At 46.6% G+C, this 26,240-nt stretch overlaps 1 protein-coding gene across 10 annotated transcripts in view; it reads right to left on the reverse strand.

Annotated features, from left to right (window-relative positions):
* The window catches only part of LOC112238108 (voltage-dependent P/Q-type calcium channel subunit alpha-1A), a 142,949-nt gene that overhangs the window by 83,926 nt on the left and 32,783 nt on the right, over window positions 1-26,240 (reverse strand). For 8 of the 10 annotated variants that reach the window (XM_042307080.1, XM_042307078.1, XM_042307076.1 and 5 more), the window contains exons 6-25: window positions 23,418-23,521; window positions 23,094-23,209; window positions 21,933-21,977; window positions 21,087-21,173; window positions 20,017-20,223; window positions 17,890-18,002; window positions 17,592-17,704; window positions 16,986-17,117; window positions 16,703-16,775; window positions 15,030-15,147; window positions 14,793-14,860; window positions 12,083-12,177; window positions 9,612-9,662; window positions 8,394-8,529; window positions 5,849-6,504; window positions 5,303-5,664; window positions 4,937-5,072; window positions 4,551-4,680; window positions 3,996-4,055; window positions 3,708-3,814 (exon numbers count right to left, since the gene is read on the reverse strand). In XM_042307080.1, coding sequence (XP_042163014.1) covers window positions 3,708-3,814; window positions 3,996-4,055; window positions 4,551-4,680; window positions 4,937-5,072; window positions 5,303-5,664; window positions 5,849-6,504; window positions 8,394-8,529; window positions 9,612-9,662; window positions 12,083-12,177; window positions 14,793-14,860; window positions 15,030-15,147; window positions 16,703-16,775; window positions 16,986-17,117; window positions 17,592-17,704; window positions 17,890-18,002; window positions 20,017-20,223; window positions 21,087-21,173; window positions 21,933-21,977; window positions 23,094-23,209; window positions 23,418-23,521 — 2,909 coding nt within the window. The remainder of the gene's footprint in view (window positions 1-3,707; window positions 3,815-3,995; window positions 4,056-4,550; window positions 4,681-4,936; window positions 5,073-5,302; window positions 5,665-5,848; window positions 6,505-8,393; window positions 8,530-9,611; window positions 9,663-12,082; window positions 12,178-14,792; window positions 14,861-15,029; window positions 15,148-16,702; window positions 16,776-16,985; window positions 17,118-17,591; window positions 17,705-17,889; window positions 18,003-20,016; window positions 20,224-21,086; window positions 21,174-21,932; window positions 21,978-23,093; window positions 23,210-23,417; window positions 23,522-26,240) is intronic. The other 2 variants (XM_042307083.1, XM_042307084.1) reach the window with 2 other exon arrangements.

The following is a 26,240-nucleotide window of genomic DNA, read 5'->3' on the forward strand; positions in this document are numbered from 1 at the left end:
CAGAGTCTCTGTCTCTCTGACTAATCTATCAGCCTCTGATTATTTTACTAATCTATCAGTCTCTGTCTCTCTGACTAATCTATCAGAGTCTCTGTCTCTCTGACTCATCTATCAGAGTCTCTGTCTCTCTGACTAATCTATCAGTCTCTGTCTCTCTGACTAATCTATCAGAGTCTCTGACTATTTTACTAATCAATCAGTCTCGGTCTCTCTGACTAATCTATCAGAGTCTCGGTCTCTCTGACTAATCTATCAGAGTCTCTGTCTATCTGACTAATCTATCAGAGTCTCTGACCATCTGATGAATCTATCAGAGTCTCTGTCTCTCTGACTAATCTATCAGAGTCTCTGTCTCTCTGACAAATCTATCAGAGTCTCTGTCTCTCTGACTAATCTATCAGTCTCTGATTATTTGACTAATCTATCAGTCTCTGTTTCTCTGACTAATCTATCAGAGTCTCTGTCTCTCTGGCTAATCTATCAGAGTATCTGACTATCTGACTAATCTTTCAGAATCTGATCTGTCTGTCTGTCTGTCTGTCTGTCTGTCTGTCTGTCTGTCTGTCTGTCTGTCTGTCTGTCTGTCTGGACCTTTGTCAAACATTTCATTATACCTTCAGACTAAAAACGCAGGCCTAACACAGAAAGTGAAACACATGAACATACATATACACTCAGATAAACACATATATACAGTATGCAACACATACATGCAGAAAGATACACATATATATAGATGCAACACACATATATACATACAGAAAGACACATATATACATGAAATACTCCAACAAACACACACACACACACACACACACACACACACACACACACACACACACACACACACACACACACACACACACACACACACACACACACACACACACACACACACACACACACACACACACACACACACACACACTTGACAGTGGCACACACATACACACATAACATAACATGGCAGGATCAGGGGGTCAGTCCCACAGACAGGGGGTGCCACTGCCACCCTGGAGTTGTCCCTAGACACTGATCTAGGATCAAATTCGTTTTTACCAGCCTAACGGGCAAGGTTAGGATTTGTGGGTGGACAATCTGGTCTTAGATCTGTGGTTTGATTCAAATTCTACCTTGAGTGTCCAAATATTCCTACAAATCATATTTTCCTTCATCTCCTTCACATGACTGCAGATGTGAAATGATTGGATAGGCAATTGTAATGATGCTAATGCTAGCTGGGCAATGCTAACATTCTGTGAACCTATCCAGTTGGAGATCAGGAAAACGGAGTGAGGAGGGGAAGGAGGAATGTAAAAGGGATTGGTGAACAGTTTGTTTCTCTCCACAGGAGCAGAGTAAAGGAGTGAGGGATGGAGTGAGGGATGGAGTGAGGGATGGAGGGAGGGAGGGAGGGAGGGGGGAAGGAAGGAAGGAGGGAGTATTCTGCAAGCACATCCAGGTATCTTTTTCTATCTTTCTCCCTTAAAGGAGAAGAAAACTGCATGCCCACTGTAACGGTAATCTGTAACCCCTCTCTTTGGAGGGGAAGCAAAGGGTTAAGCAATGGGGAGCTAGTGTTAGGGCCTAGGGAGTAAGGGTGGAAGAAAGAGACCTTCCCTGAGGAGGTATTAGACATGCTTGGGAAGATACAAAGCGGAGTGATTTCTGTTTGCGAAACACGCAACACCCCTATCAGCTAATGAATGATCATATACTCTGAGCTATGATAGGTTCTTCATATGCATTACAGAAATGACTGTTAGTTATAGCCATTCCCATTCTTAGATGCATGTATATGGACCTCAAGTATGTATGCATGCCTACGTGCACATCATCCTCATACCCTGCTTTCCTTTAGGGTTGGGCTTTCGATTCCATTTTGATTCAGTCAATTCAGATGATCCGTTGAAATGGAATGAATGGTTTTGAAAATATCCCAGTATTTTCTTTGAAGGGGTTCAACATTTCAAATTCAATTCCTGAATTGAGTGAATCAAATGCCCTGGTCGCCATGTTTTTCCATTGATCCACCTGTATAAGGGGACTGGGTTAGCGTGGAAAGACTCACATCAATACTGTGAGAATAACTCATGCACTATGTGTTCAGGTAGCATGTACAATAATCAACTCACAAGCCTTAACCAATGACTTCATATCATGCAACTATGTATAAAATCATTGTAAAATCATATCCTAGGTCTAAATCAACCAGCCTAGAGAAATCTTGGACACCATTTCAGGCGCCACGGTATACGATAAGAAGTCTGGATCATGAAAAAGCTCATAATTCTAGCACAGTCCAAAAACAACCATTTTAAGCCTACCCAAATTTTAGCATCACACCCAACCCAGCCATTCCCTTTAGTCTGTTGATCTATCCTGTGTCGGTCCAGGTAGTCACATTAAGACTCAGCATCTCTTTTCAAGAGGGTCAATGTATCAATGTACTATTCCAAGAATTACACCTCTCTTCACTCAACCCCACCTGCTCCGACCCCACTCCAGCCCTAACACCCTTGTCTCAACCTTAACCGTCTTCTTTTTTACCCCATCCTGATCCCGGCTACAACCCCAGCACTTGTCTTTCCCCACACCCCCAGCTCCCGTTCCATTTAGCCTTAGACCCAACACTTCTCTTTCCCCAGACCCCCAACTCCCATTCCATTTAGCCTTAGACCCAACACTTCTCTTTCCCCAGACCCCCAGCTCCCGTTCCATTTAGTCTTAGACCCAGCACTTCTCTTTCCCCAGACCCCCAACTCCCGTTCCATTTAGCCTTAGACCCAGAACTTCCCCCATCCTAAACCTTTATTTAATTAAAGCACCCTTCTTCATCCCACACCAAGCTCCAGCCCCAGCGATAGTACCAGCTTCATCACCAGCCATAGCACCTGTCCCACTTCCAGCCCAAGCTCAGGCAGTGGCGTGCAGAAGAAGGAAGCTGAAATACCTGCTCCGTAGGAGGGGTGGAGGAGGGGTGCGGCTCAGGCCCCTCAGCTCCAGAACCGCCCGGGACACTAAAGGGTTACAGGTGCCTGGGGTGGTCCTCACACCCACGGGAGATAAGGGGGAGGAGAGAAGCGAGAGAGGGGGGCATAGTGGACGTTGGGAGAGAAATGGTGGAGGGGGATAGTGTTGGACCGCAGGGGGGAGAAGTAGAAACGAGGAGCGAGGGAGGCAGGTGAGATGGGGAGCGGGATAAAGGACAGGAGGAGAGGAAAGGGGTTGACTCTGGCCAACGATGATTGAAAGGGGCATTGGGGAAATGGTAGTGCCAGTAGCCTGGGGAGTTGGATGCTATGGGAAGGTTGTGGGAAGGTTGTTGATCGAGTGAGACAGAGCAAGACAGAGGAGCTAAGACTGAGACAGGAGAGAGAGCGTGGGAGTGTGAACATGAGACAGAACAAGAGCATGGGATATAAAGAGACTAGATAGTGACAGAAGAGAGAGTGACAGAAGAGAGAGCAACAGAAGAGAGAGCGATAGAGGAGAGAGAGAGTGGGGCTTTACTCCAGGGCGCCTGTGAGGCTGTCTGCGCAGTGACGTTGTGACCCCTTGCAAGGACAGCAGAGAGAGGGGCAGAGAGGAGAGGAGAGAGAGGGGGAGATTGGGGAGAGGAAGAGATGGGGCAGCAGGCAGGACAAGAGAGAGAGAAAGAGAGAGAGTTGGGGGAGAGGAGATGACGGGACAGGAGGGTAACTTACGTGAAGGCGAAGGCCACCAGAGCACCACTAACCACTATAAAGTCCAGGATGTTCCACAGGTCACGGAAATAGGAGCCCTGGTGCAACACCAGGCCCAGATCCACCATCTGAGAGAGAGGTGTGGGGGGATGGAGAGAGAGAGGAGGAGGGGGGGAGAGAGAGAAAGTGAGAGAGAGTGAGGGGGGGCGTTAGAGTGAGGGCGACAGAGAGAGTGGATATGTTTTGTTATTGATTGTCTCAAGTCAAAAAATTACAAGTATAGCTAGAGTGAAATAGATTCAGAATGACCTTAATCAACATCTCAAAGGTGAACACTCCCGTAAACACATAGTCAAAGTAGCGCAGAACCTGCATAAAGGGAGAGAGCACAGAGTTAGCAGACGTAAAGTAGAAGCTCGCTAATAGTTCAGTTAGCATGGAGGGTAAAGTAAAAGTTAGCTTATAGCTAAGTTAGCATGGAGGGTAAAGTAGAAGTTAGCTATAATAGCTAAATTAGCATTGAGGGTAAAGTAGAAGTTAGCTATATTAGCTAAGTTGGCATGGAGGGTAAAGTAGAAGTTAGCTATAATAGCTAAGCTAGCATTGAGGGTAAAGTAGAAGTTAGCTATAATAGCTAAGTTAGCATGGAGGGTAAAGTAGAAGTTAGCTAAAATAGCTAAGTTAGCTTCGAGGGTAAAGTAGAAGTTAGCTATAATAGCTAAGTTAGCTTTGAGGGTAAAGTAGAAGCTAGCTAAACTAGCTAGGTCAGCCCAGAGGGTAAAGTAAAAGTTAGCTAATAGCTAAGTTAGCATGGAGAGTAAATATAAGCTAATTCGGACACGGAGCTAGCATTGAGTGTCTCACATTGTTGCGAGGTGATTCTGGCCAGACGGGGTCTTCTGCTGCCAAGGCGATACTGCTCATAGCGATGGTAGACAGGATACCAAACTCAAAGAATTTCAGAGTCACAATGTAGTGGCATAGTCTCCGGAACCTGATCACACACACAGACACACACAAGCATGCACGTACACACGCACGCACGCACACACACACACACACACACACACACACACACACACACACACACACACACACACACACACACACACACACACACACACACACACACACACACACACACATTGCAACAAACACAAAAAATGCATCATTAATATAATTAATAATGAATATACGTGTGTGTGTGATTGTGATTGTGTGTGTGTGTGTGCATGCATGTGCCCACATACGGGTTGGTGGTAGAGAGGATGAACATGGAGCTATAGGGAGGCATTGGTTTGGGTCCATCTTCATCACCCTTCTCATCATCATCATCCTCCTTATCCTCCTTCTTAGGCAGAGGCTCCGTGTTAGCATTCTTATTGACTGGAGGGATGCAAGAAAGAGAGGGAGGAGAGAGAGAGAGATAGGGGGAGGGAGGGGGTGGATAGGAGAGGAAAGGACAGGGAAGAATGAAGGGAAGAAACAAGAATTCAGAAATAGCATGGCATGTGTGGCTGTTTCTCAATGTTTTGACTGAAGATGTGACCTGATAAACCTTGGTCATACAGTCTCCCTCCATCCCCATCCCCTCCTCTTTCTTCCCTCTCTCTCACCCTGCAATATGGCGTTGTGGGAAGGAAACATGGGTGGTATGTCCACTGCCGTGTGGTCCGGTATCCGGGTGCTACTTCCGTATGCAGGAACCAGGCTTCCATCTAGGCCCAGGTGGGAGCTGCTGTTGGTCAGGTGAGTGTTGAGGCCTGCAGGGCCGAAGCCTGGGCCTGGAGTATTGTGGTTGGCTGGGCTGGGGAGACCCGAGGCTGGGCAGGGCTGCTGGGTGGAGCCTGGGGTTAGCTGGGGCTGGCTGGTGGCCAATTTACTGTTCATGACATTGTCCATGTCCTCGCTGTACTGGCTGTCCTGTCTACAGAGGCTCTTCTGGATGGGCCGTGTGGTGGACAGGTTGGGACCATCCCTATAGAGGGAAAGAGATGGAAAGAAAGGAAGAGAGGGAGAAACAAGAGAGATTGATGGAAGAGAAGGAGTAGGAAAATGTCAGAAAGGTTCTGAGAACTACTGTATAAGGACACTGGTTGACAGAGGAAAGTGTGAGTGCGTATATATGTGTGTGTGTCTGTGTGTGTCAGGGTCTCGCTCACTTCCTGCGGTGTTGCCGCGTCCTCTTCCCCTCACCATCACACCCTGACTGAGTGCCATGGCGATGCCGTCTCTGCCTCCTCTCACCTCCATCACCCCCTTCTTGCTCCCCCTCGCCTTCTCCTTCTGTCCCCCTGCTCTTGTGTCGCCTTTCCCCTCCTCCTCCTCCTCCTCCTCCACCACCTCCACCTCCCCCCTCTTCGTCCTCTGGGGGCATGCGGTGCTGGCGGGGTTTCCTGTGCTCCGATGAGCCCACCTGGCCCCGTGGGTGGTGGTGCCTTCTCTGGGGCCTCTCCTCTCCACTCTGTCCCAGCATCGTTGCATCTAGGCGGGTATGGGAGGAGTGGTGGTGTTGGAGCTCCTGGTGCTCCTTGCTCTCCTTACGGCTCCTGCGGCTCTCCGTAGAGTCTGCCCGCTCGTAAGGCCTTCCAGGGCCTGAACCAGACCCTGAGCCCCCACCTCCTCCTCCCCCACCTCCTCTCTCGTGGACGTGTGTCTGCTTGCGGACCAGCTCGTCAGCGTGCTGCTGGCTGGGGGGGGGATCAGGCTCTTTGGTGGTCTTGTTGGTGTTGTTGTTGCGGTTCTCCTGGGGGTCCACCACTAGAGGGCGGTCTGTATGGGTCTTCATGTCAGGACGGATGTGGCGGGAGTAGTTCACCTGGAAGAAAGGGGAGGGGGAGGGAGGGAAAGGTTGGGTTGGGAGAGTTGTAAGCAGGGGACGGACGAAGAAGGCCAGGCGGAATCAAGGAGAGGCATAATATCGTTAGCATCCCAGAGGTCATATAACCACCTATAAAGCTCAAAAACTTGAATCAATTATTGGTAAATTGACAAAGGCACCAACCAGTATGTTACATTTGGCACCCGGTAATTACCAGGTAGTCAATTATGATGAACTATATGAGGTAAGTACCCGGAAGTATCAAGCAGCTTAACCCAGACCAATAAAAAGTGTTACCAACTTCCGTAATTTCTCCCCTTTCTGTGTTCCATCGCTCTCTCCACCCTTCTCCATTTGGTTTGTTGTCTCTTACTGTCTCCCTTCCTCCTTACCCACCTCCCTTCTTTACCCCCTCTCTGGGGTGGCAGGTAGCCTAGAAGTTAGAGCTTGGGACAGTAACCGAAAGGTTGCTTGTTTGAATCCCTGAGCCGGCAAGGTGGAAACATCTGCTGTTCTGCCCTTGAGCAAGGCAGTTAAACCCACAACAACTGCTCCCCTGGCACCAATGACGTGGATGACGATTAAGGCAGCCCCCTCACCTCTCTGATTCAGCTTAAATGCGGTAGACACATTTTGATTGAATGCATTCAACTGTGCAACTGACTAGGTATCCCCTTTCCATCCCTCCACTCTCCTTCCCTTCCTTCCCCCCTCCCTCCACTCTCCTTCCCTTCCTTCCCCCCTCCCTCCCTCCACTCTCCTTCCCTTCCTTCCAGCCTTCCCCCCTCCCTCTACTCTCCTTCCCTTCCTTCCCCCTCCCTCCACTCTCCTTCCCTTCCTTACAGCCTTCCCCCTCCCTCTACTCTCCTTCCCTTCCTTCCAGCCTTCCCCCTCCCTCTCTCTCCTTCCCTTCCTTCCAGCCTTCCCCCTCCCTCTCTCCTTCCCTTCCTTCCAGCCTTCCCCCTTCCCTCTCTCCTTCCCTTCCATCCAGCCTTCCCCCCTCCCTCTCTCCTTCCCTTCCTTCCAGCCTTCCCCCTCCCTCTCTCCTTCCCTTCCTTCCAGCCTTCCCCCTCTCCCTCTCTCCTTCCCTTCCTTCCAGCCTCCCCCTCCCTCCTCTCTCTTTCCCTTCCTTCCAGCCTTCCCCCCTCCCTCCTCTCTCCTTCCCTTCCTTCCAGCCTCCCCCTCCCTCCTCTCTCCTTCCCTTCCTTCCAGCCTTCCCCTCCCTCCCTCTCTCCTTCGCTTCCTTCCAGCCTCCCCTCCCTCCTCTCTCCTTCCCTTTCCTTCCAGCCTTCCCCCCCCTCCCTCCTCTCTCCTTCCCTTCCTTCCAGCCTCCCCCCTCCCCCTCCCTCCTCTCTCCTTCCCTTCCTTCCAGCCTTCCCCCTCCCTCTCTCCTTCCCTTCCTTCCAGCCTTCCCCCTCCCCTCTCTCCTTCCCTTCCTTCCAGCCTCCCCCTCCCTCCTCTCTCCTTCCCTTCCTTCCAGCCTTCCCCCTCCCTCCTCTCTCCTTCCCTTCCTTCCAGCCTCCCCCTCCCTCCTCTCTCCTTCCCTTCCTTCCAGCCTCCCCTCCCTCCTCTCTCCTTCCCTTCCTTCCAGCCTCCCCCTCCCTCCTCTCTCCTTCCCTTTCCTTCCAGCCTTCCCCCTCCCTCCTCTCTCCTTCCCTTCCTTCCAGCCTCCCCCCCCCTCCCCCTCCTCTCTCCTTCCCTTCCTTCCAGCCTTCCCCCTCCCTCCCTCCACTCTCCTTCCCTTCCTTCCAGCCTTCCCCCCCTCCCTCTCTCCTTCCCTTCCTTCCCCCTCCCTCCTCTCTCCTTCCCTTCCTTCCAGCCTCCCCCCTCCCTCCTCTCTCCTTCCCTTCCTTCCAGCCTTCCCCTCTCCCTCCCTCTCTCCTTGCCTTCCAGCGGTCCTCTGGGTCCAGTTCGTTGTAGAGGGCCTCTCTGCTGGTCATTAGAGTCTGTTTCCTCAGCTCCTTGGTCCTCTGTTCCCACACGGACTTATTACCACCCTTATTGTTCTTCTGCTGCTCTTTACTACAGGGACGGAGAGAGGGGAAAGGATGAGAGGAAGGACAGAGAGAGGAGGACCGAGAGAGAGGTAGAGGATAGAAGAGATGAGAGATGAGAGAAGAGAGCAGGCGAGAGAAAGAAGAGGGAGGCGAGATGGAGGAAAGGTGAGACAGATGGACAGAGAGTTGTATGAAAGGGGAGAAGAGCGAGGAGAAAAGAGAGGTTAAGAAATAGAGACAGAAAGCATGATGGAGAGCAGAGGAGAAGGAGGGGAGGCATAGAGGGAGAGAAAAGAGAGGATGGGTGGGGAGGTTAAGAGAGTGTCAAATATCAGGTTAAGCAGTGGTATCTGAGTCAATTTACAAATATACAAACACACAGACATACAGAAACCTACATACACAGGTATACAGAAATATAAACACAAGCAAATACGCAAACACACACTATAGAGCTCACACACACACATGTAAAGGGTCGCCTTGCTGGACCTACAGGGCAGAAACACAGAGCTACTGAAGGAGTATGGTCGACCACAGTTTCCCAAAGCAGTGGGCAGACCAGCCCCACTTTGGGAAACCACACAGAGAGAGGCACAAGATGGAGAATGATATTGAGTCAAGGTTAGAATATTAAACAGTCGACCAGGAAACCCAACCCAAAAGGACCCAATGAAGGAACCAAAATGGAATCATCAACAAAAAGACTGAAAATGGAAGTACTGAGAAAAAAGGGCAAACCTCAGATAACACTCTATTCTCCATATTTTACACGACTCTTATGAAAGGCTCAGGTCAACAGTAGTGCACTATATGGGGAATAGGGTGCCATTTGAGATGTTGCCAACGAAAGAACCAAAATGGCGCCCCGGCCCCACTAACTCCCTTTCCCAGGGACCACAGTCAACCACAGTAAAGCCACAGCCATACTGCGGGGAGCAGCCAACAGAAAATATACTCAGAATAAGCCAACTCAAAACCAACAAAAAAGCAAAGGAGTAAAAAAATCATTATTAGGGGGAGATAATTAAAACAGGATGGTCTAAAGGAGGAGAGGAAAGGAAAAGCGGGCGAAAAGAAACAGAAGGAGTATAAATGAGTAAATACCAGTCCAGAAAGGGGTCGGAAGCGTTGTGACCTGTGCTGTTTACTTTCTCGCTGAGGAGGGAAACAGTCGGTGAGTGACATGACACAGAGAACACACGCGTGCCCAATTCACACTATATGACCAACCAGAACCTAGCCAAGCAGAGCTGTACTGGGCTGACCTGGCTACGCATCCACCAGAGTGGCTGGAACCATGCTGGAAAGAACCATGTGAAAAAAAGATATATGAGCCAGTACAGTACATTTAGGGTCGGCCCTATAGTGTGAATGAGGCAACACACTCCTCAAACCTCACCAACACACACACACACACACACACACACACAACTTTACACTAACACCTACACACGCCATTTCAACTCACACTGCTCAGACAACCATCTAGCAATGTCTCTATTCATCTATCTCTCCATTTCTATTCTGTTCTCCTTTTCTTTCTCTTTTTCTCTTCCTCTCTTTCTCTCTCCATTTTCAACTTTCTTTCTCTTGCACAAACTTTATTTATCCCTCTAGACTTTTCTCATACTATTTCTCTATCTCAGGATCCACATCTCTCTTCCACTACACAGGCGTCCATATCTCTCTAGCTCACATTTAGTCTCTGTTGCACAAATTCTATTGCACTGTCTTCAGGGTATCTACACATCTCTCCATTCATTCTACCAAACACAGACTGCCCTTCAATCGAAACAACAAGGCAGAGAGCCAATCATAGCCACATGTTCTCTTACAGCGGATATCTCAAGTCACAAACCGTTACCCAGGTCTTCTTGTTGTCATGACATGTTTACAACATGTGTTATGTCATCATTATAATAGTGTTATGTCATCATTATAATAGTGTTATGTAATCATTATAATGGTGTTATGTCTTCATTATAATAGTGTTATGTCTTCATTATAATAGTGTTATGTCTTCATTATAATAGTGTTATGTCATCATTATAATAGTGTTATGTCTTCATTATAATAGTGTTATGTCATCATTATAATAGTGTTATGTCATCATTATAATAGTGTTATGTCTTCATTATAATAGTGTTATGTCATCATTATAATAGTGTTATGTCTTCATTATAATAGTGTTATGTAATCATTATAATAGTGTTATGTCTTCATTATAATAGTGTTATGTCTTCATTATAATAGTGTTATGTCATCATTATAATAGTGTTATGTCTTCATTATAATAGTGTTATGTCATCATTATAATAGTGTTATGTCTTCATTATAATAGTATTATGTCTTCATTATAATAGTGTTATGTCTTCATTATAATAGTGTTATGTCTTCATTATAATAGTGTTATGTCTTCATTATAATAGTGTTATGTAATCATTATAATGGTGTTATGTCTTCATTATAATAGTGTTATATCTTCATTATAATAGTGTTATGTCTTCATTATAATAGTGTTATGTCATCATTATAATAGTGTTATGTCATCATTATAATAGTGTTATGTCTTCATTATAATAGTGTTATGTCATCATTATAATAGTGTTATGTCTTCATTATAATAGTGTTATTTCGGCCTTGTGAAGGAGGGGTCAGGTAAAGTGTAACCCATTTAGATCCAGAGAGAAATCTTCTTCCCAGAGTCCCAGACAGGGACTCAGAGTATATCCTAACCTGCTTTAGCAGGTGTGGAGATTCCAGCTTGGAAAATCCCTGCTTGCAAAGCTATTATATCATCCACATATGTGGATGAATGATTTGGATTTATACATGGTGGGGCAGTGCTAGGAATGACATCACAGTCACCACATTAGTGGAAACCATTCCTAGTATTGCCCTATCAGTGCATCTTAAGCTGTCTTGCAGACTAGGAAACATGTCCAAGACACAACACCCAACAATAGTCAACACACCACACAAAAGTACACATCAAAAGTGGGCTACGTCAGAGATTGACTGAGTGTGTGTGTGTGTGTGTGTGTGTGTGTGTGTGTGTGTGTGTGTGTGTGTGTGTGTGTGTGTGTGTGTGTGTGTGTGTGTGTGTGTGTGTGTGTGCATGTGTGTGTGTGTATGTAAGTATGTAAATATTTGCTTGCATGCATACGTGTTCATGATTCAGAGTAGAAACAACAGTTGTAACCTTACTATAATAGTAGTGGAGTTCAACTCTATGCGTGATATTGGAAGTGTCCCTACATCCTCAGGCTCCACTGCTGTGACATTATAAGGGCTGTGGACCGTGGACACACTATGAATTTCACCATGAGAGAACAGAGAGCTGCAGAGAAAGGATCTAAGACTCACTGCTTCCTACTGGAGGAGGTGATCAAACAATGTGTGTGTGTGTGTGTGTGTGTTTGTGTGTGTGTGTGTGTGTGTGTGCGCGCGCGCACGAGCAAGTACGCAGGTGTCTTGTGCAGCTGAAGAGTGAACACACTAGGAGAGATGAGGGGGCAAGGATGAGACAAACAACAGAGAGAGATATGGAAACAGAAAGAAAGAGAGATACTTACGCCGCTATAGACAGGTTGGCTGCAGACTGAGGGCTGACTTCGGCCACCTCCTTGGCTTTTTGCAAAACATTTTTCTTGGAAGCGGCTTCCTCTTCCTGCTCGTCCTACCAAAGAAAGCGAGTGGGAGAGAGAGAGAGGTGGAGGGGAGACGGGAAATACATAGGAGGGAAAGAGAGGGGGGAGGAGGGGAGACGGGAAATACATAGGAGGGAGAGAGAGGGGGGAGGAGGGGAGACGGGAAATACATAGGAGGGAGAGAGAGGGGGGGAGGGGAGACGGGAAATACATAGGAGGGAGAGAGAGAGGGGGAGGGAGACGGGAAATACATAGGAGGGAGAGAGAGAGGGGGAGGAGGGGAGACGGGAAATACATAGGAGGGAGAGAGAGGGGGAGGAGGGGAGACGGGAAATACATAGGAGGGAGAGAGAGAGGGGGAGGAGGGGAGACGGGAAATACATAGGAGGGAGAGAGAGAGGGGGGAGGAGGGGAGACGGGAAATACATAGGAGGGAGAGAGAGAGGGGGGAGGAGGGGAGACGGGAAATACATAGGAGGGAGAGAGAGAGGGGGAGGAGGGGAGACGGGAAATACATAGGAGGGAGAGAGAGAGGGGGAGGAGGGGAGACGGGAAATACATAGGAGGGAGAGAGAGAGGGGGAGGAGGGGAGACGGGAAATACATAGGAGGGAGAGAGAGAGGGGGAGGAGGGGAGACGGGAAATACATAGGAGGGAGAGAGAGACGGGGGGGAGGGGAGACGGGAAATACATAGGAGGGAGAGAGAGGGGGGAGGGGAGACGGGAAATACATAGGAGGGAGAGAGAGAGGGAGGAGGGGAGACGGGAAATACATAGGAGGGAGAGAGAGGGGGAGGAGGGGAGACGGGAAATACATAGGAGGGAGAGAGAGGGGGAGGAGGGGAGACGGGAAATACATAGGAGGGAGAGAGAGGGGGAGGAGGGGAGACGGGAAATACATAGGAGGGAGAGAGAGGGGGAGGAGGGGAGACGGAAATACATAGGAGGGAGAGAGAGGGGGAGGAGGGGAGACGGGAAATACATAGGAGGGAAAGAGAGAGGGGGAGGGGGGACGGGAAATACATAGGAGGAAGAGAGAGGGGGAGGAGGGGAGACGGGAAATACATAGGAGGGAGAGAGAGGGGGGAGGAGGGGAGACGGGAAATACATAGGAGGGAGAGAGAGGGGTGGAGGGGAGACGGGAAATACATAGGAGGAAGAGAGAGGGGGAGGAGGGGAGACGGGAAATACATAGGAGGGAGAGAGAGAGGGGGAGGGAGACGGGAAATACATAGGAGGGAGAGAGAGAGGGGAGGAGGGGAGACGGGAAATACATAGGAGGGAGAGAGAGAGGAGGAGGGGAGACGGGAAATACATAGGAGGGAGAGAGAGAGGGGGAGGAGGGGAGACGGGAAATACATAGGAGGGAGAGAGAGGGGGGGAGGGGAGACGGGAAATACATAGGAGGAAGAGAGAGGGGGAGGAGGGGAGACGGGAAATACATAGGAGGAAGAGAGAGGGGGAGGAGGGGAGACGGGAAATACATAGGAGGGAGAGAGAGAGGGGGAGGAGGGGAGACGGGAAATACATAGGAGGGAGAGAGAGGGGTGGAGGGGAGACGGGAAATACATAGGAGGGAGAGAGAGAGGGGAGGAGGGGAGACGGGAAATACATAGGAGGGAGAGAGAGGGGGAGGAGGGGAGACGGGAAATACATAGGAGGGAGAGAGAGAGGGGGAGGAGGGGAGACGGGAAATACATAGGAGGGAGAGAGAGGGGGAGGAGGGGAGACGGAAATACATAGGAGGGAGAGAGAGAGAGAGGTGGAGGGGAGATGGGAAATACATAGGAGGGAGAGAGAGAGGGGAGGAGGGGAGACGGGAAATACATAGGAGGGAGAGTCAGAGGGGGGAGGAGGGGAGACGGGAAATACATAGGAGGGAGAGAGAGAGGGGGAGGAGGGGAGATGGGAAATACATAGGAGGGAGAGAGAGAGGGGGAGGAGGGGAGACGGGAAATACATAGGAGGGAGAGAGAGAGGGGGAGGAGGGGAGATGGGAAATACATAGGAGGGAGAGAGAGAGGGGGGATAAAAAGCAGAGATAGAGGAGGTTAATAAAGATGGTAGACAGAGTGAGAGAAGAGAGCAATGACCTTTATAGATATGTTTATAGATAGGAGAAAGAGGGGCTTTGACAGATACAGATACATGGAGATACAGAAGAAGAGGTGAAGTGAAGAGGGCTGACTCCGGCCCCAAAATCAGGCCACGCGAGAATATAGCGTGATGCAGACCAAGTGGAGATTTTTTTGTATGGCGACAATGAGAGAATTTTGAATTTGGTCAATATAAAATGTAATTACTAATTGGCAAAGTGAGGCTTATTTGATCGAATGTTTAGGTTATTACTGATATAACGCACGTGGCATGCCTGTTGTTAACATTCTTATCTGCCCTCTCATTGGCTAGAATGTTCCCGCCTGTTCTCGCCTTACCCGCCTGCCTTCCGTCTTCACCGACATGTATTCCCATTGTTGGAGCATTCAGTCCAATATCTGTCAATATACAGATCATTTTTAATGGGGAGCTAGAGCTGACAGGGTGAGAGGTCATTTCCTGAACTGAAGGGTCATTCTATTTGACCCCAGTAGGCGTGGCTCTGTCAGTGTACAAAGTACTGTACAAAGTACTGTACCTTAGTGAGTTCCTGTGCGTTGGCCAGATTGTCCACAGCAATGGCCAAAAACACATTCAGCAGAGTGTCTGAGAGCAAAGGGTTGAAGACAGAAACTACACTGTGTGTGTGTGTGTGTGTGTGGGGTCTGTGTGTGTGTGTGTGTGTGTGTGTGTGTGTGTGTGTGTGTGTGTGTGTGTGTGTGTGTGTGTGTGTGTGTGTGTGTGTGTGTGTGTGTGTGTGTGTGTGTAAGGATACAGTTGCCGAAAAGCGTGAGCACAATGAAGAAGACTGAGAAGACCATCCCGTTGTTGACTCCTCCCTGAGATTCTATTCCATCATACATGACCATGTTCCAGTCTTCTCCGGTCAGGATCTGGGGGAGAACACACTCCTAATAAACATGTAGGATCTGGGGGAGAACACACTCCTAATAAACATGTAGGATCTGGGGGAGAACACACTCCTAATAAACATGTAGGATCTGGGGGAGAACACACTCCTAATAAACATGTAGGATCTGAGGGAGAACACACTCCTAATAAACATGTAGGATCTGAGGGAGAACACACTCCTAATAAACATGTAGGATCTGGGGGAGAACACACTCCTAATAAACATGTAGGATCTGAGGGAGAACACACTCCTAATAAACATGTAGGATCTGGGGGAGAACACACTCCTAATAAACATGTAGGATCTGGGGAGAACACACTCCTAATAAACATGTAGGATCTGGGGAGAACACACTCCTAATAAACATGTAGGATCTGGGGAGAACACACTCCTAATAAACATGTAGGATCTGGGGAGAACACACTCCTAATAAACATGTAGGATCTGGGGGAGAACACACTCCTAATAAACATGTAGGATCTGGGGGAGAACACACTCCTAATAAACATGTAGGATCTGGGGGGGAGAACATACTCCTAATAAACATGTAGGATCTGGGGGAGAACACACTCCTAATAAACATGTAGGATCTGGGGAGAACACACTCCTAATAAACATGTAGGATCTGGGGAGAACATACTCCTAATAAACATGTAGGATCTGGGGAGAACACACTCCTAATAAACATGTAGGATCTGGGGAGAACATACTCCTAATAAACATGTAGGATCTGGGGAGAACATACTCCTAATAAACATGTAGGATCTGAGGGAGAACACACTCCTAATAAACATGTAGGATCTGGGGGAGAACACACTCCTAATAAACATGTAGGATCTGGGGGAGAACACACTCCTAATAAACATGTAGGATCTGGGGGAGAACACACTCCTAATAAACATGTAGGATCTTCATTTTAGGCACTTTGCTACAGCAGAAAAAAAAACAGCAACAGGAAATGTGAATTATTATGTATATTATAATTACTGGACATTTTTTGTAGGGGTTGATCAATTTTTCGTTAGGGCAAATCAAGTCTGACATTTTAAAGTGGAAATTACAAACTTTAGAAGCCTTTTAATACCTTGAATACACTACAAGTTTGCATTTTCTGCAGAGCGGGACATTTCTCAGGAACAAAATAGTGATAAAATTAAGATCCTGCATCTGTACACACACAGACACTCATACACTCGTACTACTGTACACATACACTCGTATACACACATACAATCTTATACACACACACACACACTCTTAAACACACACACTTAAGCACACACACTCTTATACACACACACACACACACACACTTATAAACACACGCTTTGCACACGTTAGGACTGCTTATCTTGGGACTGCTTACACTCTCACCTTTCCCTGCCTTTACACTCATCTATCCTCTTTCTTTCTCTCCTATCCCCCATTTCCAGTGTGCTACCACTCCCACTCTTCTTCTGCCCTCTTTTCTCATTCCATTATCTCTTTCCTTTCTCTCCCCTCTCCACTCCCCCCTCCCGTCTTTATCCACTCACCTGGAACACAGTCATTATTGCTGCAGGGAAAGTATCAAAGTTGGTTGGGGGAGTGCCAGATTCAAAATTAAACCTAGAGGATAAACAGAGAGAAATTGAGGAAGAGAGAAAGAGAGAGCGAGAAAGAGAGAGCGAGAGAAAGATAGCAAGAGAGAGAGAGAGAGATTAAAGATGACACCAAACAGTCAGATACTGAAGATAAAGAGTGACAGGGGAAGGGGAGGAAGGGGGAGGAAGGATGAAAGGGGCAAGAAAAGAGGGGAAAAGAAGCGGAGGTACTGACTGTCCTCCGAAGAGTTGCATGCCCAACAGAGCGAAGACGACGATAAAGAGGAAGAGGAGGAAGAGCAGGCTTATAATGGATTTCATGGAGTTGAGCAGAGATACAACCAGGTTCCTCAAAGACGCCCAGTACCTGACAGAGAGAGAGAGAGAGAGGGGGGAGGGGCAGGGGAGAGAAATCACAGCAGCAGGAGTTGTGACCTGTTGCCACAAGAAAAGGGCAACCAGTGAAGAACAAACACCATTGTAAATACAACCCATACATTTTTAATTTTGTACTTTAACATATTTGCACATCGTTACAACACTGTATATAGACATTATATGACATTTTAAATGTCTTTATTGTTTTGGAACTTGTGTGAGTGTAATATTTACTTTTCACTTTTTATTATTTATTTATATTGCTTTGGCAATGTAAACATATGTTTCTTCCCATGCTAATAAAGCCCCTTGAATAGAACTGAGAGAGTTGGGGAGAGGAGAGAGAGCTTGTGAGAGAGAGTTTAGAATTGCCTTTCATGGTCGTTTGTTAATGAGACATGCTGACAAACAGATTGATAAGATATCCGATACAGAGGTTGACTCAAAGTCAGTAGAGACTTACTTGGTGACTTTGAAGATTCTCAGTAACCTTAGAGCTCGTAATACACTGATACCAAAGGATGTCCCAGGCTGGATAAAACCCCACAGCACCTCGAATATGCTGCCACATATTACCTGCCACACACACACACACACGATTAATGATGTTATCCAAAACATGCGGTCAAAAATGATATGTGAGTGTGTGTGTTTACTGTACTGGTGTGTGTGTGTGTGTGTGTGTGTGTGTGTGTGTGTGTGTGTGTGTGTGTGTGTGTGTGTGTGTGTGTATCCTAGAGTAGACATGTTCCACCACTCACAATGCAGTCGAAGCAGTTAAAGGAGGAGTGAAAGTAAGGCTGTGACCCCAGTCCATAAATCTTTATACCCATCTCAGACATGAAGATACTCAAGAAGACGAACTCTGCAAAGTCTGTAAGAGGTGAAAAGAGAGAGGGAACAGGGTGAGAGAGTGCGGGAAAGATCAGACATGAATGAGCAAGCAGGAAAATGCAGGAGGATAATATCAAAAGAAAAGGAATAAAGAGGGGCATTGACAAATCCACTGTAAGAAGCAATCAGAGAGGCAGAAAGACTGGCACGATCCCTCCGGAACTTTCATTACGCACACCTCCAACTGCTCTTAAACGCTAGTAAAACCAAATGCATGCTTTTCAACCGTTCGCTGCCTGCACCCGCACGCCCGACTAGCATCACCACCCTGGATGGTTCCGACCTAGAATATGTGGACATCTATAAGTACCTAGGTGTCTGGCTAGACTGTAAACTCTCCTTCCAGACTCATATCAAACATCTCCAATCTAAAATCAAATCTAGAGTTGGCTTTCTATTCCGCAACAAAGCCTCCTTCACTCACGCCGCCAAACTTACCCTAGTAAAACTCACTATCCTACCGATCCTCGACTTCAGCGATGTCATCTACAAAATAGCTTCCAATACTCTACTCAGCAAACTGGATGCAGTTTATCGCAGTGCCATCCGTTTTGTTACTAAAGCACCTTATACCACCCACCACTGCGACCTGTATGCTCTAGTTGGCTGGTCCTCACTACATATTCGTCGCCAGACCCACTGGCTCCAGGTCATCTACAAGTCCATGCTAGGTAAAGCTCCGCCTTATCTCAGTTCACTGGTCACGATGGCAACACCCACCCGTAGCACACGCTCCAGCAGGTGTATCTCACTGATCATCCCTAAAGCCAACACCTCATTTGGCCGCCTTTCCTTCCAGTTCTCTGCTGCCTGTGACTGGAACGAATTGCAAAAATCACTGAAGTTGGAGACTTTTATCTCCCTCACCAACTTTAAACATCTGCTATCTGAGCAGCTAACCGATCGCTGCAGCTGTACATAGTCCATTGGTAAATAGCCCACCCAATTTACCTACCTCATCCCCATACTGTTTATATTTATTTACTTTTCTGCTCTTTTGCACATCAGTATCTCTACCTGCACATGACCATCTGATCATTTATCACTCCAGTGTTATTCTGCTAAATTGTAATTATTTGCCTACCTCCACATGCCTTTTGCACACAATGTATATAGACTCTCTTTTTTCTTTTTTTCTACTGTGTTATTGACTTGTTAATTGTTTACTCCATGTGTAACTCTGTGTTGTCTGTTCACACTGCTTTGCTTTATCTTGGCCAGGTCGCAGTTGTAAATGAGAACTTGTTCTCAACTAGTCTACCTGGTTAAATAAAGGTGAAATAAAAATAATAATAAACCTGTCCCCTATTCCCACTGATTAGTACTTGTATAAGTTTGCCCTTTGGTTTCCATTGGGCTGTCGATTATTGTTACTATGTCCGTTGGTGCGTATGAGTACCTGTGCTGTGTTTTGCGCTTTTGTACCCTTGTGGATTGCACAGATGATTACGGGTCTCATCCCGTGTGATAATCATTGTGCGCATGTGTTATTTATTTGAGGTACTCCTCGCTCTTTTGTTTGGGTTTCTACCCTGTGTTTTTGTTGCGTGTTTGTTTGGTCTTCGTCTTCGTGCCTTTACATGGCACGCCATAATTTGGGGCTTAATAAAAAAACTTATTACGCATTCCTTTGTCTGTCTCCCGAATCTCCTTTAAGCCAACATGACAGAATCTCCTTTAAGCCAACGTGACAGAGAGGTAGAGAGAGAAATAAGGAAAAGTATCTAGAATTTCCATCCATCTCTCCCTCCCTCCATACCTCCCCCCTCCCTCCCACCCTCCATACCACCCCCTCCTCCCACCCTCCATACCTCCCTCCTTCTCTCCGTACCTCCCTCCTTCTCTCCGTACCCCCTCCTTCTCTCCGTACCTCCCTCCCACCCTCCATACCCCCCTCCCTCCCACCCTTCATACCTCCCTCCCACCCTCCATACCTCCCTCCCACTATACCTCCCTCCTTCCCTCCATACCTCCCTCCCTGTATGTCTACTCACAGAGGAAGTCTGAGAGTGGTTCAGGCTGGTCGTAGTGTACTACAGCCACACACATGGTGTTAAGTCCCACCAGACACAGTACACTCCAGTAGAAATACGGGGTCTTCACAATGCGTCGGATGAAGAAACGCAGACGACGCTCCCTCTTATGGAAGTTAGAGCCCTCCAGCTTGGAACTCTTCAGACTGGCCCGCGCAAAGGGAGAACCTGGGAGGAGAGGAGAAGAATGGGAAAAGGAGAGGGGGATAGTGGAGAGGAGAAGAATGGGAAAAGGAGAGGGGGAAAGAGAAGAGGAGAAGAGTGGGAAGAGGAGAGGGGGATAGAGGAGAAGAGTGGGAAGAGGAGAGGGGGATGGAGGAGAGGAGAAGAGTGGGAAGAGGAGAGGGGGATGGAGGAGAGGAGAAGAGTGGGAAAAGGAGAGGGGGAAGGAGGAGAGGATAAGAGTGGGAAGAGGACAGGGGGATGGAGGAGAGTGGGAAAAGGAGAGGGGGATGGAGGAGAGGAAGAGAGTGGGAAGAGGAGAGGGGGATGGAGGAGAGGAGAAGAGTGGGAAAAGGAGAGTGGGAAAAGGAGAGGAGAAGAGTGGGAAAAGGAGAGGGGGAAGGAGGAGAGGATAAGAGTGGGAAGAGGACAGGGGGATGGAGGAGAGGAGAAGAAAAAGGAGAGGGGGATGGAGGAGAGGAGAAGAGGGGAAGGGAGGGGGGATGGAGGAGATGAGAAGAGTGGGAAGAGGAGATGGGGATGGAGGAGATGAGAAGAGTGGGAAGAGGAGATGGGGATAGAGGAGAAGAGTGGGAAGAGGAGAGAAGATGGAGAAGAGTGGGAAAAGGAGAGGGGGAAGGAGGAGAGGATAAGAGTGGGAAGAGGACAGGGGGATGGAGGAGAGGAGAAGAATGGGAAGAGGAGAGGGGATGGAGGAGAGGAGAAGAGTGGGAAAAGGAGAGGGGATGGAGGAGAGGAGAAGAGTGGGAAAAGGAGAGGGGGATGGGGACAAGAGTGGAGAGAAAAAACACATTTGGTTAGCATGTAACATCTTGTGTGTGCGTGTGCGTGTGTGTGGTGTTTCTTACCCACTGCCAGGTCTCCATTCCCATCCTCTGGGTTAAGGAGATCTGTTTTGTTCTTGTGGTTTTTGATGGTGGGTCTCCTGCGGGTGCCTGAATGGGAAAAATAGAACAGAGTGACGCACAACTGCTCACTATAGAACACGCAAACAAACACTGGCACAGAAGCAAAGATGCTACATTTACACTAGTAAAGATGCTACATTTACACTAACAAAGATGCTACATTTACACTAGAAAAGATGCTAAATTTACACTAGTAAAGATGCTACATTTACACTAGCAAAGTTGCAACATTTACAATAGGAAAGATGCTACATTCACACTAGCAAATATGTTACCTTTACACGAGCAAAGATGCTACATTTACACTAGGAAAGATGCAACAATTTACACTAGTAAATATGATACATTTACACTAGCAAAGCTGCAACATTTACAATAGGAAAGATGATACCTATACACTAGTAAATATGATACATTTACACTAGCAAAGCTGTAACATTTACAATAGGAAAGATGCAACATTTACACAAGAAAATATTATACATGTACACTAGCAAAGATGCTACATTTACACTAGCAAAGATGCTCTGGTTACACTAGTAAATATTCTACATTTACACTAGCAAAAATGCTACATTTACACTTGGAAAGATGTGACATTTACACTATTAAAAATGCTACATTTACACTAGAAAATATGCTACATGTGTACTAGTAAAGATGATACATTTACACTCACAATAATGCTACATTTACACAATGTTATATTTTCTCATTGTCCGTCTCTATATACATTCTAACATCATATCTATGTCACTACACACACACACACACTTGGGTAAATACCGTCAAAGGCATCAGGGTCTTCATCATCTGCTAAGATCACTTCTTCTATAGGAAGCAAAAGTGAAGTAAACAATAACATGAGAATGTATATGGCAATATGTAACATATATAACATAAATGTATAACATATATAACATAAATATATAACATATTTAACATAAATATATAATGTATATAACATAAATATATAACATATATAACATAAATATATAACATAAATATATAACATATATAACATAAATATATAACATAAATATATAACATATATAACATAAATATATAACATATATAACATAAATATATAACATATTTAACTTACATATAAAACATATATAACATAAATATATAATATATATAACATAAATATATAACATATATAACATAAATATATAACATATATACCATAAATATGTAACATATATAACATAAATATAACACGAATTACATACATATATAACATAAATATATAACATTTATAACATTAATACATTACATAAATACATATCATATATACCATAAATATATAACACAAATAACATAAATATCTAACGTACATAACAAAAATATATAACATAAATATATAACATATATAACATGATTATGTAACATATATAACATAAATAACATAAACATATAACATACATAACATAAATATGTAACATATATAACATACATCTATAACATATATAACATAAATATATAAAATAAATATAAAACATATAAGATATATAAGATATATTATATCAATATGTAACATATATAACATAAATAACATAAACATATAACATACATAACATAAATATGTAACATATATAACATAAATAGAAATGTATATAACATAAATATGTAACATATATAACATAAATATAGAACAAATATAACATAAATATGTAACATATATAACATAAATAGAAATGTATATAACATAAATATGTAACATATATAACATAAATAGAAATGTATATAACATAAATATGTAACATATATAACATAAATAGAAATGTATATAACATAAATATGTAACATATATAACATAAATAGAAATGTATATAACATAAATATGTAACATATATAACATAAATATAGAACAAATATAACATAAATATGTAACATAGGGTTCCATGCATGTTTTGTGTGTAGTTCTATATGATGATAATGTACCTGCTTTACAAATCCATTCCAGGTATCCATTGAGCTCTCTCTCTATCTGCTGCTGTCTCCTCAGCTTTAGAAACTCACTCCTGTTCTCCACTCGCTCTCTCTCTTTGGCAAACTCCCTGTGGTAGACACACACACACATATCAACACACACATATCAAATGAAACACACATATAGATGTATACAATGACATATACACAGACATATTGTATACACACACACACGCACATGAAACACACACACATGCCCCACACACACATGCACGTGCGCCCACACACACACTCTCCCACACACACACATGCGTGCACACACACGCACACACTTACCCAGACAGTACACCCAGGACCAGGTTCAACATGAAGAAAGAGCCGATGATGATGAGGGGAATGAAGTACATCCAGTTCCACGCGCTCCCTGAGGCATCATTGCTCTGCAAACACACACACACACACACACACACACAGATCTTTTGATCTAGTAATTCATCTTTCCCTTGTTTGACTAGAGAGGTTACACTGAGATGTAGATTTTATAAAGCCAAAAAATAGCAGACCATTTTCAAACCTTTTGATGAACTGGGACGGGGTCACCACAATACGGGGTTGATTAGGACATTGTTTTATACAGTATACTGTCCAGAGTATCTGCCATTTAAACAGTTCAGCTGCACAGAATGTAACGCTCCTCCTCTCTCTTTTTCCCTCACCCTTTCTCTCCCTCTCTCATCCCTCCATTTCCCTTCTCTCTCCAACCCCCCTTTCTCTCCCTCTCTCATCCCTCCCCATCTTGCTGTTTTTCCCCCTAAACAGAGTCCATCACAGAATGTAATGCCCTCCCTCCTCCCCCTCCCTCCCCCCTCCCTCCCCTCCCTCCCTCCCTCCCTCCCTCCCTCCCCCTCCTCCCTCCCTCCCTCCCTCCCTCCCTCCCTCCCTCCCTCCCTCCCTCCCCCTCCCTCCCTCCCTCCTGTCTGTGGGCGTGACTGCTGTTGCTGTGTGCTGTACTGAATGTACTGCAGCTTTTTTATCCATTAAACTTTCAGCACTTTCTTCCTCAGCAGCTGCAAGAATAACTCTGACTGAACAGCCCTGTTAAATATAGAGCAGCACCGCCACCGAGTGAGACTGATGGAGGAGAGAGAAGAAGGGAAGCGGTGGGGGAAAGGGGGAGGGGGTGAAGAGGAAGGAGAAAGGGGGGGTGAAGAGGAAGGGAGAAAGGGGAGGGGGTGAAGAGGAAGGGAGAAAGGGGGAGGGGGTGAAGAGGAAGGAGAAAGGGGGGGGGGGTGAAGAGGAAGGGAGAAAGGGGGAGGGGGTGAAGAGGAAGGAGAAAGGGGGAGGGGGGTGAAGAGGATGGGATAAAGGGGGAGGGGTGAAGAGGAAGGGAGAAAGGGGAGGGGGTGAAGAGGAAGGGAGAAAGGGGGAGGGGTGAAGAGGAAGGGAGAAAGGGGGAGGGGTGAAGAGGATGGGAGAAAGGGGAGGGGTGAAGAGGAAGGGAGAAAGGGGAGGGGGTGAAGAGGAAGGGAAAGGGGGAGGGGTGAAGAGGAAGGGAGAAAGGGGGAGGGGGTGAAGGGAAGGGAGAAAGGGGGAGGGGGTGAAGAGGAAGGGAGAAAGGGGAGGGGGTGAAGAGGAAGGGAGAAAGGGGGAGGGGGTGAAGAGGAAGGGAGAAAGGGGAGGGGGTGAAGAGGAAGGGAGAAAGGGGGAGGGGTGAAGAGGAAGGGAGAAAGGGGGAGGGGTGAAGAGGAAGGGAGAAAGGGGAGGGGTTGAAGAGGAAGGGAGAAAGGGGGAGGGGGGGTGAAGAGGAAGGGAGAAAGGGGGAGGGGGTGAAGAGGAAGGGAGAAAGGGGGAGGCTGATGGGGGAGAGAGAGAGTGAGTAATTGGGTGTGGTGAGGTGGGGGGAGTAGGAAGATGCGAAGAAGAATGGAAATGGAGAGACATATTAAGGAAGCAGAGAGAGCGAGGAAAGAGAGATGTGTGGGAAAGAGAAGAGGGGGGAGAGAGGGAAGGGGGAATATTGAATATGGGCCCATATAGACTGCTGTGGATGGGACTACACTCACATTCCCCCACTACCCTCATCCACCTCTCTGTCACCATAGCAACCATTGCCACTGGCAGCAGGGCACTATTCACTGTTTCTTAGGTATGGGCACACAATACAGTATATGAGTAAATGCTATGGGCATATTTGTATAGCAGGGAAACATGTATTATATGAATTGGTGGAAATTTACCATGTCATTTACTAGTAAATACCATAGAAATCTATTATCCAGGTTGTAGTTGCCCCACATATTTAGGATCAGCTTATTCTGCTTCAATTCTAGATTCCTAATTGTCCCTAGAATTTCTAAGCAAACAGCTGGAGGCAGGGCTTTCTCCTATAGAGCTCCATTTTTATGGAACGGTCTGCCTACCCATGTGAGAAACGCAAACTCGGTCTCAACCTTTAAGTCTTTACTGAAGACTCATCTCTTCAGTGGGTCATATGATTGAGTGTAGTCTGGCCCAGGAGTGTGAAGGTGAACGGAAAGGCTCTGGAGCAACGAACCGCCCTTGCTGTCTCTGCCTGGCCGGTTCCCCTCTTTCCACCGGGATTCTCTGCCTCCAACCCCATTACAGGGGCTGAGTCACTGGCTTACTAGGGCTCTTTCATACCGTCCCTAGGAGGTGTGCGTCACTTGAGTGAGTTGAGTCACTGATGTGATCTTCCTGTCTGGGTTGGCGCCCCCCCTTGGGTTGTGCCAAGGCGGAGATCTTTGTGGGCTATACTCAGACTTGTCTCAGGATGGTAAGTTGGTGGTTGAAGATATCCCTCTAGTAGTGTGGGGGCTGTGCTTTAGCAAAGTGGGTGGGGTTATATCCTTCCTGTTTGGCCCTGTCCGGGGGTGTCATCAGATGGGGCCACAGTGTCTCCTGACCCCTCCTGTCTCAGCCTCCAGTATTTATGCTGCAGTAGTTTATGTGTCGGGGGGCTAGGGTCAGTTTGTTATATCTGGAGTACTTCTCCTGTCCTATCCGGTGTCCTGTGTGAATTTAAGTATGCTCTCTCTAATTCTCTCTCTTTCTTTCTCTCTCTCGGAGGACCTGAGCCCTAGGACCATGCCTCAGGACTACCTGACATGATGACTCCTTGCTGTCCCCAGTCCACCTCCA

The sequence above is a fragment of the Oncorhynchus tshawytscha genome, linkage group LG27 (assembly GCF_018296145.1).
Source record: "Oncorhynchus tshawytscha isolate Ot180627B linkage group LG27, Otsh_v2.0, whole genome shotgun sequence".
Lineage (NCBI taxonomy): Eukaryota > Metazoa > Chordata > Actinopteri > Salmoniformes > Salmonidae > Oncorhynchus > Oncorhynchus tshawytscha.